Source organism: Crocodylus porosus, unplaced genomic scaffold, assembly GCF_001723895.1.
Source record: "Crocodylus porosus isolate Cpor-Errol unplaced genomic scaffold, CroPor_comp1, whole genome shotgun sequence".
Classification (NCBI taxonomy): domain Eukaryota; kingdom Metazoa; phylum Chordata; order Crocodylia; family Crocodylidae; genus Crocodylus; species Crocodylus porosus.
The window spans coordinates 20,464,764-20,477,711 of NW_017728917.1; the positions used below are offsets into that span (position 1 = coordinate 20,464,764).

General features: G+C 39.3%; 1 protein-coding gene across 11 annotated transcripts in view; it reads right to left on the reverse strand.

The window, feature by feature from the left end:
• The window catches only part of SLMAP (sarcolemma associated protein), a 149,303-nt gene that overhangs the window by 41,346 nt on the left and 95,009 nt on the right, over window positions 1-12,948 (reverse strand). For 5 of the 11 annotated variants that reach the window (XM_019536888.1, XM_019536885.1, XM_019536879.1 and 2 more), the window contains exons 11-13: window positions 12,817-12,867; window positions 12,191-12,241; window positions 5,454-5,516 (exon numbers count right to left, since the gene is read on the reverse strand). The exons of 2 other annotated variants lie outside the window; for them this stretch is intronic. In XM_019536888.1, coding sequence (XP_019392433.1) covers window positions 5,454-5,516; window positions 12,191-12,241; window positions 12,817-12,867 — 165 coding nt within the window. The remainder of the gene's footprint in view (window positions 1-5,453; window positions 5,517-12,190; window positions 12,242-12,816; window positions 12,868-12,948) is intronic. 4 more of the 11 variants (XM_019536881.1, XM_019536883.1, XM_019536880.1 and 1 more) reach the window with 3 other exon arrangements.

Below are 12,948 nucleotides of genomic sequence, written 5' to 3' on the forward strand. Positions count from 1 at the left end.
TGGCAGGCTGTTCCAGACCTTGGGGGCTCGGACAGTAAAGAAATTTTTCCTTATGTCCAGCCTGAAATGGTTTTGCAGTAGTTTATAATCGTTCGACCTCGTCATCCCTTGGGGCGCTCTGGTGAACAAATGTTCCCCCAGATGCTGGTGGTCACCCCTGAAACATGGAAGAGAAATTGTATTGCTTTCTTTCTCTTCTGTCTGTGTGCTGTTTTGGGCACTTTTAGTAGCATCATGTGTCCCCCCTCTGATAACATTATAATAAAACATTCACAGACCTACCCCATGAAATCATGGGCCAATGAAGTCAATGAAATATCAATGGGATTAGGATTTCACCTTATAATAATATGGTGAAAAAGTTCTGTAGTTAACAGAAATTTGCAAACTAAGGGAAACAAGATGTATTCAGCAGCCATATCAAGCTACTGCTGCCCAGGATCATTCAGAACACGCGCTCATAAAATTTCACAAAGGGCAAGCATGGAATCTTGAAAGACAGAAGCTTGTTTTTTAAAAAAATTTGTGAAAATTAAGGGTCTACTCTGCTTTGTGACTGAATGAAATTCTGGTGCCAAACTCCCTTAGGCTTGTTCAAAATTCCAATCCTTTATTACCTTGTAAACTAAATCTCCCTAAGGGCAAGCCATTTCATGATCACTCAACTTCTTTTCAGCCTGTTAATAAATGATTGCATAACAGAGAATCACAGAAAATTAAGGTTGGAAGGGACCTCAGGAGGTCATCTAGTCCAGTGTTTCTCAACCCATGGGTCATGACTCAAAAGTGGCTCATAAGAATATATGAAAGGGAAGCGAACAAACTTTAAAAATGGATCAACAAAACGGAGTCTATTTTAAAGGAGAAAAATGTGGGAAACCATGGCTTTTCTCTTGCAGGCTGTCAAGAGTTCTAGCCTGTGTGGGGCTGCTTAGGATCCCCCCTGTCCCCCACACACTCCCTGCCCCACACACTGGAGGGCTGGGGTCTGGGGGTGGAGGGGGCAGTGGGTCAGGAGTCAGCAGCACTGGGTCAGGACTGGCCAATGATTACAAATGGGTCCCAGTACAAAAGAGGTTGAGAACTGCTGATTTAATTCAACCCCCTGCTCAAAGCAGGACCAGCCCCAACTAGATCATTCCAGCCAGAGTTTTGTCAAGCCAGGCCCTTAAAAACCTCCAGGGATGGAAATCCTACCACTTCTCTGGGTAACCCATTCCAGTACTTCACCACCCTCCTAGTGAGATCGTTTTTCCTAAGAGACAACCTAAAGTTTCCTTGCTGCAACTTGAGACCATTGCTCCTTGTTTTGTCATCTGTCACCACTGAGAACAGTCCAGCTCCATCCTCTTTGGAACCCTCTTCAGGTCGTTAAAGGCTAGTAGCCCCTCAGTCTTCTCTTCTGCAGATTACATAAACCCAGTTCCCTCAGCCTCTTCTCAGAAATCACGTGCCCCAGCCCACAAACCATTTTCACTGCTCTCCACTGGACTCTCTCCAACTTGTCCACATCCCTTCTATAGCAAGGGGGGCACAACACTGGACATAGTACTCCAGATGTTGCCTCACCAGTGCAGAAAAGAGTAGAATAATTACTTCCCTCAATCTCCTGGCAATGCTCCTACTAATGCAGCCCACTACGCTGTTAGCCTTCTTGGCAACAAAAGCATACTACTGACTTGCATCATCTTACTGTCCACTGTAACCCCCAGGTCCTTTTCTGCAGAGCTGCTGCTTGTCCAGGCTATAGCAGTGCACAGGATTCTTCTGTCCTAAGTGCACGACTTTGCACTTGTCCTTGTTGAACCTCATGGGATTTATTTTGGCCCAATCACTCTGAATCCTAGCCCTAAGCTCCAATATATCTACCACACCCCCCATATTGGTGTCATCCACAAACCTGCTGAAAGTGCAACCAATTCTATCTTCCAAAGCATTAAAGATATTGAACCAAACCAGCGCCAGGACCAAGCCCTGGGGGACTCCACTTGATACTGGCTGTCAGCTAGACATTGAGGCATTGATTACTATCTGTTGAGCCCAACAATCCAGTCAGCTGTCTATTAGGGCTGTGCAAAGAGGCAAGTATTCAATTTGGATTTGGCTGATTTGGAGGGACAGTGATTCGAGTCACTGTCACGATTCAATTTGGCTGGACTGAATTTGAAGATTCAGTGCCAATTCAGAGATTTGGCCATAAACTGAACAGGCAGCAGTCCCCACCCCACTGGACACAGCTGCCTCCAGCTGGTAAGTCTGTTGTGGTGGAGGGAGGAAACAGTGTGTGTCCAGCATGGTCAAGGATTGCTGCCTGTTTAGTCTATGGCCGAATCTCCAAACTGGCACCAAATCTCTCCAAATCAATTTGGAGGCTGTCAATTTGATTTGGACCTTTTAATGGGTCTCCTGATTCAGTCTGGATTTAGATTCAGCTGCCGATTTGAGCCGAATCTCCTGCGAACTGAACTGGCTGTGAATTGAATTGGCTGAAGCTTCACACAGGCCTACTTTCTATCCACATTACAGTCCATTCATCCAACCCATACTTCCTCAGCTTCCTTACAAGAATGCTGTGGGAGGCAGTATCAAAAGCCTTGCTACAAATCAAGGTATATTATGTGTACTGTTTTCCATGTATCCACAGAGACAGTTATCTTATCATAGAAGGCAATCAGGTTGGTCAGGCATGACTTGCCCTTGGTGAATCCATGCTGACTGTTCCTAAATCACCACCTTCTCCTCCAAGTGCTCAAAAATAGATTATTTGAATATCTGCTCCATGATTTTTCTGGGGACTAAGGTGATGCTGACTGGTAAGTAGTTCCCCCTGGATCCTTTTCCCCTTTCTTAAACATGGGCGCAATATTTGCCCTTTTCCAATCATCCAGAACCTCCCATGATAGCCACGAGTTTTCAAAGATACTGGTCAACAGCTCTGCAATCACGAGACAACTCTCTCAGCACCCTTGAATGCGTTGCATCCAGCCCTATAGACTTGTACACATCCATCTTGACAGACTGAGAACATCCTGGTAACTGGAATACATTCTTACATGGAAAAACATCACCAAGTATTCATGCATTTAACACAATTAGCAGATTGTCCTTTTTCTTATGCTCTTCATTTCATTTTCTATCTGCTTTCCTTTCTTCCCCCATCTCTTACTTTGAAAGAAGGGGTGCCTGTTCTCTTAGTGAGAACATGCTTCCTTCCTTCTCCTCTCCACCCTTATCTACCGGGGCACCCTTTTATAACATTCTACAGGGATGCCTCACTCATATTCCCTGGTTATTTCTCACTTGCTTGTCTGGCAGCTCCTGTCTTTAGAGCTCCTTTATGTCTCTTATGAAGTAGCAGAACCAAGTAAACATCACTAGGCTGGTGGCTCCTTATTTCCAAGGATTTTTACAGTTCTCCAATTTCCCTCTTTGCAATAAAAAAACCTGGACAATTCAAAGAATTTCTGGAATCTAGAAGGAAAGTATCATATCACCAGTTCTGAGGATTAGTCATAGTCCTAGGTTGGGACTGTCAACTCTAAGTTTTATTATGAGCCCCATAATATTCAGTTACATTTGTAAACCCCTATAAATACGTTGAGCAGCTAAGCTTTTTTTTTTTTTTTTTTTTTTAATTAAGTAGTTTTCTAGCCTTCATGGCTTCTGAAAGGGCTTTAAAGCATAACTGGAGGTGTTGTATGTGTATTCAAAATCCAGAAGGTAAACAAAAGGAGCCTATTTTTAATTTCACAGCTGTTTAGGGCCTAGCTGAATGCTCAGGTTGGCAATGTCTTAACTGACAAAATTACATTTTGGGAACTGCTGATTAATAATAATATCTTATTTTGTTTCTTGTTTAGTTGGAGAGATAAATTTACCTTCTGCTGGAAAAGCAAGTGCATTTACATTTATATACATTACTATCCATGATGTTGATGGCTAGTGATTTTACAAACAATGTTACTGTTATAAATAATATCTTTGTAAGTTTTTGTCTGTGCTTTCAATAAACAAATTCTCCCTGCCTTTTTCTACATGTTTTATATTCCAGGCTCTCTCCCTGTTTTCCCTCTCACATTCCACTTCAAAGACATGTTGGAGTCTTTTCAGTTAAATAATCATAGTCACTTTTGCTTCCCAGCTGCAAACAGACTATTCAGCTTTGGTTTGCAGATCTTGGCTAAAATGATGTTAATTGGCCGGGTTAAATTAGAGTTGTCAGTAAACAGTGATTACATGTGCACACGCAAACAGAACATCCCTGTGATACTAAACGTGAAGCTCCTTTGATCAGCTATACAAAACTCATGTATATTCACTTTATCAAACATTTAGTAGACCAAGTTCACTTTCACCATGCCTTGTGTTAAGAAAAAGAAGCTTATAAAATCTGTTAGATTTACAGCTACTAAGAAGAACTTCTTCTTTAAATTCTTTTGGTAACTACAGCACATCATTAATTTTAAAATGAACCTTTGCTTCATTTTTATGTTCTCATATACTGATTATTTTAAGTGAAGCAAACCTCACACGCTAACCTTAATGATTAGTTTTTGTTTCCATAGTTTGCTCAATTTCAGTAGTTCATAAGCTAAGTTAAGGCTTCACAAAAGTTGTGTCTAATGAATTCTGTAAAGTCCTCTGTATTTCAATCGAAGTGGGGGGAAAAACCCTTTCTTTTTCTCATACTGCCTGGCTTTTTAAAAAAGGCCTATTCTCTACTTACATTTTGATAGCACGTTCAGCTTTCTACCAAGTTGATATATTTGACCTAGATCTCAGAGGCAGCAAAATAGTAACATCCTGATCATCTTTTTTAGTAATCAATCTAATTGATTTCAATCAATCTGCTCCAAACAGACTGAACTACTTTGCTACTTCCTATCCTCTCAAAGTAATTTGCTTTGAAAAGCAAGGTGTTAGAAAGTCAGTGTTACATTCCACAAAGCATTTCCTACTTTTTCACATAAAATTACAAGCCTCGCTTTCCCCACAAATCCTTTTCTACAGTCACTTGATCTAGTGCAATTTATACTGTAAGACTTTCAATTATCAGATACATTACAGAGCTGTGCAGAGGAGAGAGAAAAGGCACCATTACCTCATTTCTATCTCTCTGCTGCAGCCTGCAATATTTGTTTTAATTGGCAAAAATATTGAGGTTTGAAGGTTCCCTTATTTTCCATCAAGGTTAAAAAATTAGGTCAGCCTTAAACTGCACGGGGCCAATTTTCTCTAGTTGATAGAAAGCAATGGTAAGTTAACTTTTAAGCACAGACAGTCATAACTTTACATGAACAAAAAGGTATTCCCATCCCAAAAGAGCTTTGCTTGATTACAAAGTGCTTCAATTTTACACTACAACACATTTTGCTACTGACAAATATATCCTCATTTTAGTTGCATATTTTATTTCCATTTTAAAGTGAATGTGATGAATGCTCTGTACTCACTCTGGCATTCTATGAACTGATGAATAAAAGTGCAGTCCCCTCCACTCTTTGAAAGAAAGTGCTCTAGTAAAGAAAGAAACACTTAAGTTTGCATTATCTTATCCTAGAATTGATGCACACCAAATTGTATACTAATAATATTTCTTATTCTGTTGCAAAAAAATTTCAAGAAGCTGAGTCAGTTTAATATGCAAACAGACATGACCTATTCTTTTTAAATAATCAAGAAATCTTTTTGGAGACAGAGGCATATTGATTGTCCTTTAGACCTAGCTGGTAAAAATATTGAGAAAGTATATTTTAATTGAGATTATTTTTCATGTGCAGCTACCTTTGAATACTAGTAAACTCTAATTGAAGTTGCTGAATGAATGGAAAAGTACTTTACCTAAAGCAAAGCTACTGTTTTTGAAAAATCTTTGACAAATTCGGTAGCAACAATTCATTTGACCAAAAAAACATTCTGCATCATTAGAATAGTTTAACTGGTGGCAAATGGCATCCACATCATTACCTCTAATCATACCAAAAATATTCAACCAAGTGCTCACCAATAAGTTTTAAATTACAAATAAATTTAGAAGGAATAAAATTATACAATATGGGAAGGTCTCAAGGATTACAGTTTACTTAAGTATTCAGCCCCACAAACTGATGGTCCATCCTTTTCCTTTCGATTAGCTTAAAAATTAGAGCTGAAAAATAAAATAGTACCAAACCCCAATGCTAAGTCCCCTAGCACACACTGCATTTGGTGAGTGTTATGTAAGAATATCATGCAACAAATCATAACATGCCAACCGGTCACATGTTAAAATTATCACAGGATACTTCCGCACCACAAAAGGTGCTGTTTAATGAGGAACTTTTTGTGTGTGGCCGACTTGCCATCTTTGTCCGGGAATAAAAAACTGATTTAATGTCTAGCTTGTTAAGATTTGTTGCGTAATTTTTGAAAATAACATGCAACAAGTGCGTGTGCCAAGAGCCACAGGGTTTAAGAAATCTTTTTACCGTACTTTATTCTTAAGCTTTACATACTGTACCTCCTGGGAGTTTCTTAGCACTTTTATAGTACAAGCAATAATAATAATGATAATATAGCTTCAACTTTTAAAATAAACAAGACTTTTCAACTAACAAGTTGATCCAATGTAAAAAGAGCATACTGAATGGAAGCTAACCTACATTGTGAACATTATCCTACTTGTTAATGACTCTACAATCTTAAGAGTTGACTCAAAAATTCCTGACCTGCAAGGACAAGTATGTTGGCTCTTGAAGACAATACTTAGTGTTTATCTTCAAAGAAGGAGGTGTTATTGCATGTTTTTATATAACTTTTGATAAGATCACCACAATTTCACTGATGGATTAACTGGCAGAAAAGATGAAGCAGTTTTATCCAAGTTGATATATGAAGTCAGTATCAAAGGCTGAACAAACATGGTCCACTGAAAAGATACTTAACTAGTTAAATTAATTTAATTAAATTACATAAATTAACTAGTCTCAAATTCTGTTCTCAGCTATACAACTGATTTACTTCTGACTCTAGCAAGTCGCTTAACTTGACTGTACCTTCATTTCCCAAACTATAATGTGAGAGTATTAGTGATTACTCACTTTACTAAAATAAAGCACTTTGTGACAGAGATGAGAAGTTCCTGGTTTCTGAGCTTACACTATTCCTTCTTCTGCACTGTGACCAAGGAAATCCTCATATGTAAAAATGCCACAGATGTTACATTCCTTGCAGTAGTTAAAAGTAATCAGCTGCACCAAGTTAAGTAAACCTTCAGGGACTTAACTTAGGATTTTACAAATAACAAGACTCTGGAACTTTAAAAAAATATGTTGCGCCTAAAATATTTTACCTTCTTTTGTCCCAACTTATATAACTTACTTCTAAACTGTATGTCAAACATACAGCCAGAGGAGGAGCCACTCCATCTCATCCAGTGAGCTATGCTGAGGCCAGAAAGTCTGGAGCATGGCTAATGGTAGGTATGCCCTGCAACAAAATTTGAAGCCCTTGGGCAGATACATCCCTCACTCATCCTGCAGTAACTTGGCCCACCGCTGCTTTGAGCTACACTCACCACACCAAGTGGCTGCCTGCCCCAGGATAGCTTGCCTTCCTGCCACAAGGGTGGTCCTGTGGTCTGGATCTGGCCCAGGGAACAAGGCAAGTTTGACCAGCATTGCAAGATGTATGATAATAATCATATTTGTACAATCATTTCAACCTTTCTACGATGTACGATAAATAACACAAGTGATCAAAACGTACGATTATTTGATGCAGTTAATTGATGCAGCATATGAAAAACCCAAGTCACTCAAGGAGCCTTAACCAACTTTCAGGTTTGCCGTCAGCACTCTCTCATAATTGCTTGCCTCAGAATAAAGAAATGCTTCAACTTTGATGACCCACTTCTCACTTCACTCATTGAGGATGTACAGTGAGCAATATCAAGTAACTGCATAACAATCACATAACTAAATCTCATTATGTAATAATACTAAGAGCTCTATTTTAAATGCTACAGATGCTCTTAAATAAATAGAAGAGCAGTATAAGGCAACCTGATGTTACTTAAAAAAAGACTACTTATTTGCATACTTCCCCCCCTCCCCCCAATACAATAATTTGAGCTTCCAATACAATAATTTCATATTCAAGACCTGGCAACACCGAGTTCGACATCCCTAATGTACAATTCTGCAGCATTTGATGAAACAGTGAAACTGGCTGTGTACAGAGCCTGGCCATGCAACACTAACACCAGCATAATTTATATCAGCTTTAGACACTGGAGTAAATTACACCAGGAGCATGAGTGCACAGACGGCCAATTTTTATTCTAGGGTAGGTGTTATTTTAGCACTTGACCACTAGATGACAGGGGTGCAGATAATATAGCCTGTTTGCCTACAGTGAAATGCTCCCCTGCAATTAGATATCAGGAGGCACTACTTCCCAGTCAAGGCAGCTAGGATCTGGGACCAACTTCCAAGGGAAGTGCTGCTCGCTCCTACCCGGGGGGTCTTCAAAAGGAGGCTAGAGAATCACCTAGCCAGGGTCGTTTGACCCCAGCATTCTTTCCTGCCCATGGTAGGGGGTCGGACTAGATGATCTGCTCAGGTCCCTTCTGACCCTACCAACTATGAAACTATGAAATTTAAGTGGATATTAATTTGTTCACTCAGACAATTAACTGCTTGTCACGTAGTAACAAGGTGCTGTAATAGAACCTGCTATGAACAGATGCCTCTGAGTCACTGCTTTTCTACCTGCTCTCAACCCCCTGTAATCCATATGGGCATATAGCACACTGGTAGAGGTATGTCATTTGACCAGACCCTTAGTCACAACACAGACAAAGCATGAGAGAATGTAGAAGTGCAAGAAATTATATTGTAATGAATGCAAGAAAGGGAATGCATTAGGACAAGGATGCTCAATCCCTGGCCTACAGGCCAGATCCAGCCTGCAGAGCCGTGTCATTTGGCCCACAGAGTTCCCCACAGGTCTGCAAATCTGGCAGCGGGGGATCAGTGCCACAGCTCCCCTGCTGCCTAATTTCCAGACCCATAGGGCTGAGCGGGGCCAATGCTGGGCCCCAATTCCAACATGCAAGAACCAGGCAAAGGCAGCATGAGGCATTCAGGGCTATTACAGCATGTGGGACAGATAAAGAGTGATGCCAGGCCCCAGGGCCTGATCTTGTTATCCAGGGCTCCATCCAGCCTGTGGACTGGCCCTGGGCCATTAATTTGGCTCACAGCCAAAAGGTTGAGCACCACTGTATTAAGACACAGGATGCAAAACCACAAAGTAGTCAACGAAATTCAGGGGGCATCAGAAAGAACAGGGGCACAGGAGAACATGGTATAAGACAGGGAAAATGGGAAGGGAAGGAAACCTGTTGAAGAGAGTGGGAAATATGCAAACACAGTGAATAATAAGAGAAGATGACAATATAATAACCTTAGTGGGAGAACAAACAGGCCAGTTGCTAGCTTGTTAGTCTAGTGAGTGGCAGAGAGAAGGAGAGGGAAAGGGAGAGGGAGAACTTGGGTTTTTTTAAGCTTAATTTACCATTATATTTGGGAGCCTGCTGCTTAAGCTTTGAACAGTCAGAGATGGCAATACTGCTATTACAACAATAGGGAAAAAAATTTCTTTTTTTCTAATGTAAATATAACTTTCAATATCACAAGAATTGCTATGGGTGCAGTACTTAGAGATATTACTAATTAGGGATAATTCCTGAAACTAAAGTTAAATTTGTGAAACACTGGATTTCAATACAATGGATATTCTGATACCTATATGCTTTATTTTCTTTTTAAACAAGGAGTCCAGTATCCTTTTTTGAATAAATATATCAGTTTTCCGCAAACACTATTATTTATTGAGGAGGAGGAGGGGGTGAAAGGTTCCTGCCCCCTGATATTTTCCTATTATCAAGAAAATGTAAGATTAAAAGGAAGATTCATAGTGCACCAAAATGTTTCTACATAAAACTTCACAATGTCTAGTGGCACAATTTTACGAGAAAGAACATGGCATTTCAGTACAAAAAATATGAACACATCTTCTCATAAAAAATACAAATCTATCATTTTGGAAACTGAAAACAAACGTAGTTTGAAAAAATTCTTAAAGGTTTATTAAAGTTATCACTATGCTAAGTAAATATACATTCAATCTACTGTTTAGGTGAGTAGCTCAGAGAAACACTGTATGCAGTAGATATTAGACCTCTTTCTTCCCAATGTTAATATGAATCACTGTTAAATGCTTGGAATGCCATGGAGGTTAGCAGACATGACCAGTACTCAACTTAGGGAATTTTACAGCTAATCAACCTCTTCTTTCTATAGCAAAGAAATACGAGGGCCGACAAAGTCATCCAACAGTATTAAGGTTAACTATTTATTTTCTTCACAAGTTAGTCAGAACCATGAAACATCAGCAGAAGTTCCTTCTGCTGCCCAATTAGAGTAAAAGGCAGCAAGAAATCTTTTAGTGAAAAAAAATTGAGCATAAATTGAGAAAGTGTAGTTGTAGAATGTAGAAACAATTTGGAGAAATTCAGAAGACTGGAATAGTACTTGCCTGGCAGGGGGCAACATTAAGCATGAGAAATGGAGAATGTATGCTTGGAAGATGAAAAAAGCCTGCATATTAGGGGTGTGCAAAACAGGCCATATTTGATCTGGCCCAAACTGGGGCAAGTGATTCAATTTGCTGATTTGGATCACTGTCCCAATTGGCCCGAATCCAAATCTGAAGATTTGATGCCGATTTGGAGAATCAGCGATTCGGCCATAGACACAGATTTAGATGATATTTCTACATACCTCGAGATACCAGACATGGCTCATGAACACTGTGATGCTGGGGCAGATGGAGTGTCCCACAGGAGTGCAGGGAGGCCCCCACATGCTTGGCGGTGAACCCTGAAGTGGTTCCAGGTCTGCCACTGAGTGCATGGGGGGCTCCCCCCACCCCTGCATCCCTCCCTGGCTGTGCAATCAGTTGTTGGGGGACCCCAGGTTCTTCCCCCGGACCCAGGAGGCACCAGTCGCCAAGCTGGGTGGTGGGGTCCCCCGCATGCTCCCTGGTGGGCTCAGAAGCGGACCAGAAGTGCACGTGGTCCACTTCCAGGTCCGCTGCCAAGCTCCTGTGGGATGCTCCATCCACCCCAGCACTCACAATCTGCCTGGTACCTTGAGGTATGTAGGAAAAAAATGTTTAAAGCTGTGTCTATAGCCGAATCATTGAATCTTTCCAAACCTCTCCGAATCGTTTCGGAGGATTCCAATTTGATTCAGAGATATTAAAGGGTCTCCTGATTCGATTCAGATTTGGAGATTCGGCCGCTGAACTGGGCTGAATTTCTGCCAAACTGAATCAGCGACCAAAGCTTTGCACAGCCCTACTGGATACTAGATATTATGACAAATAATTAATGTGCAATGAAAATAAAAGGTCCAAAAAGTAACAACTTTGTAGAAAAAAATCATTTGGTTAAGGGCACTTATGATCATTTTTAAAAGAGCACTTATATTTAAAATATCAGGTGCCAGTTTATTTATGAAGATTAGTGACCAAGCACGATAATTTCAAATGATAAGTCTTAAAACAGCAGAGAAAAAGAACACCTTAAAGGGTTTTTGGCCCACACCAAAATAAGTTATTTTAAATTCCCTTTAGTGTAAAAATATTTTCTATTTTAGTATAATTTAGAATGTGTTTTCAAAATACCAATTCTACAGCATAAAATTCTATTAAATTTGGATTCTTACCATATACAATAACATGCACACAGGAAGACAGACAAACCTTGCCAAAGCATAATTAAATTAGATCATTCAAAAGGTTTACTGAGTATAATTCAGAGGGACATTAGCAGGACAAAGATAAGTTTAAATTTGTTTTTTAAAACAACAGATCTATGTAATCATTTATTAGAATTGTAGATAAAGTCCAGCTCGAGTTTCCAAAATCTGATTTAGTTTATGCTGTTTAGATATTTATACTTTATATTTAAAATATTATATTTATATCTATAACTTTCTTAATTTCTTTCTTTAATTAAAAAGAACCCAACAGGAAATATAAAATATACAACAAAACCAAAAAAACTTTGAATGATGAATAGAATTTGTGCACTTTCAGACAATAACCATAGGAAAAAAGGTAGTCTATTTTTATACACTACCTTTTTCTGTGCTCCCATTAATTTTAGGTATGAAGTCATCAACTTGTATGCCTAGGATTGAGAAAGGGTATTATTTCTGGAACCAAGCAAAAGTTTTCTGGTTTTTTTCTTTTTTAGTATACAGCATTATGGAATTTAGCTGGCTCTCCCAGCTGTTTTATCTCAAGTATCCAAGTAGCAACAACTCCAAACAAGCATGTTATGCCCCCTAATGAAATTTTAGACAAGCATCCCACATCACATGCTCTATTTCACTGATCAAATGTACAAAAAAACCCCACTTCCCAAAAGCTACTGTCTATTACATAAAGGTCCTCTTTTTTCACTTTTCTTTGGTACAAACACTACTGAGCTCTGAAAAAAGTGAAGAACAGAAGTTAGTCTGGATAAACAGTTTAAAGTAGCAGCACCCTCTGCTGGCAATTGTTACATCCGTGCTTATTTAAATGTTAACAAGTGATACTAAAATGCATTCAGCAATTAAAGAGAAAGAGCTACTGAATGTGTAATCTGAAACTCTTTTTCCTAATGGTCAGAAGTACCTGGAATATAGCATTACAATAATAATAAATAGAGTAAAGTGAAGAAATCCAGCTTTAAACAAAAACCATTAATATTACACCTACCTAAACTGTTGTGTTCTTTAAGAGTTTTCTCTTGAAGATGTTCTAACCGTACTGTAAACAGAATTCCAAGAAAAAGATATTTCACAGATTAAAAGAAAAAATAAATAACCAAAACATTTTTTGACTAGCGAC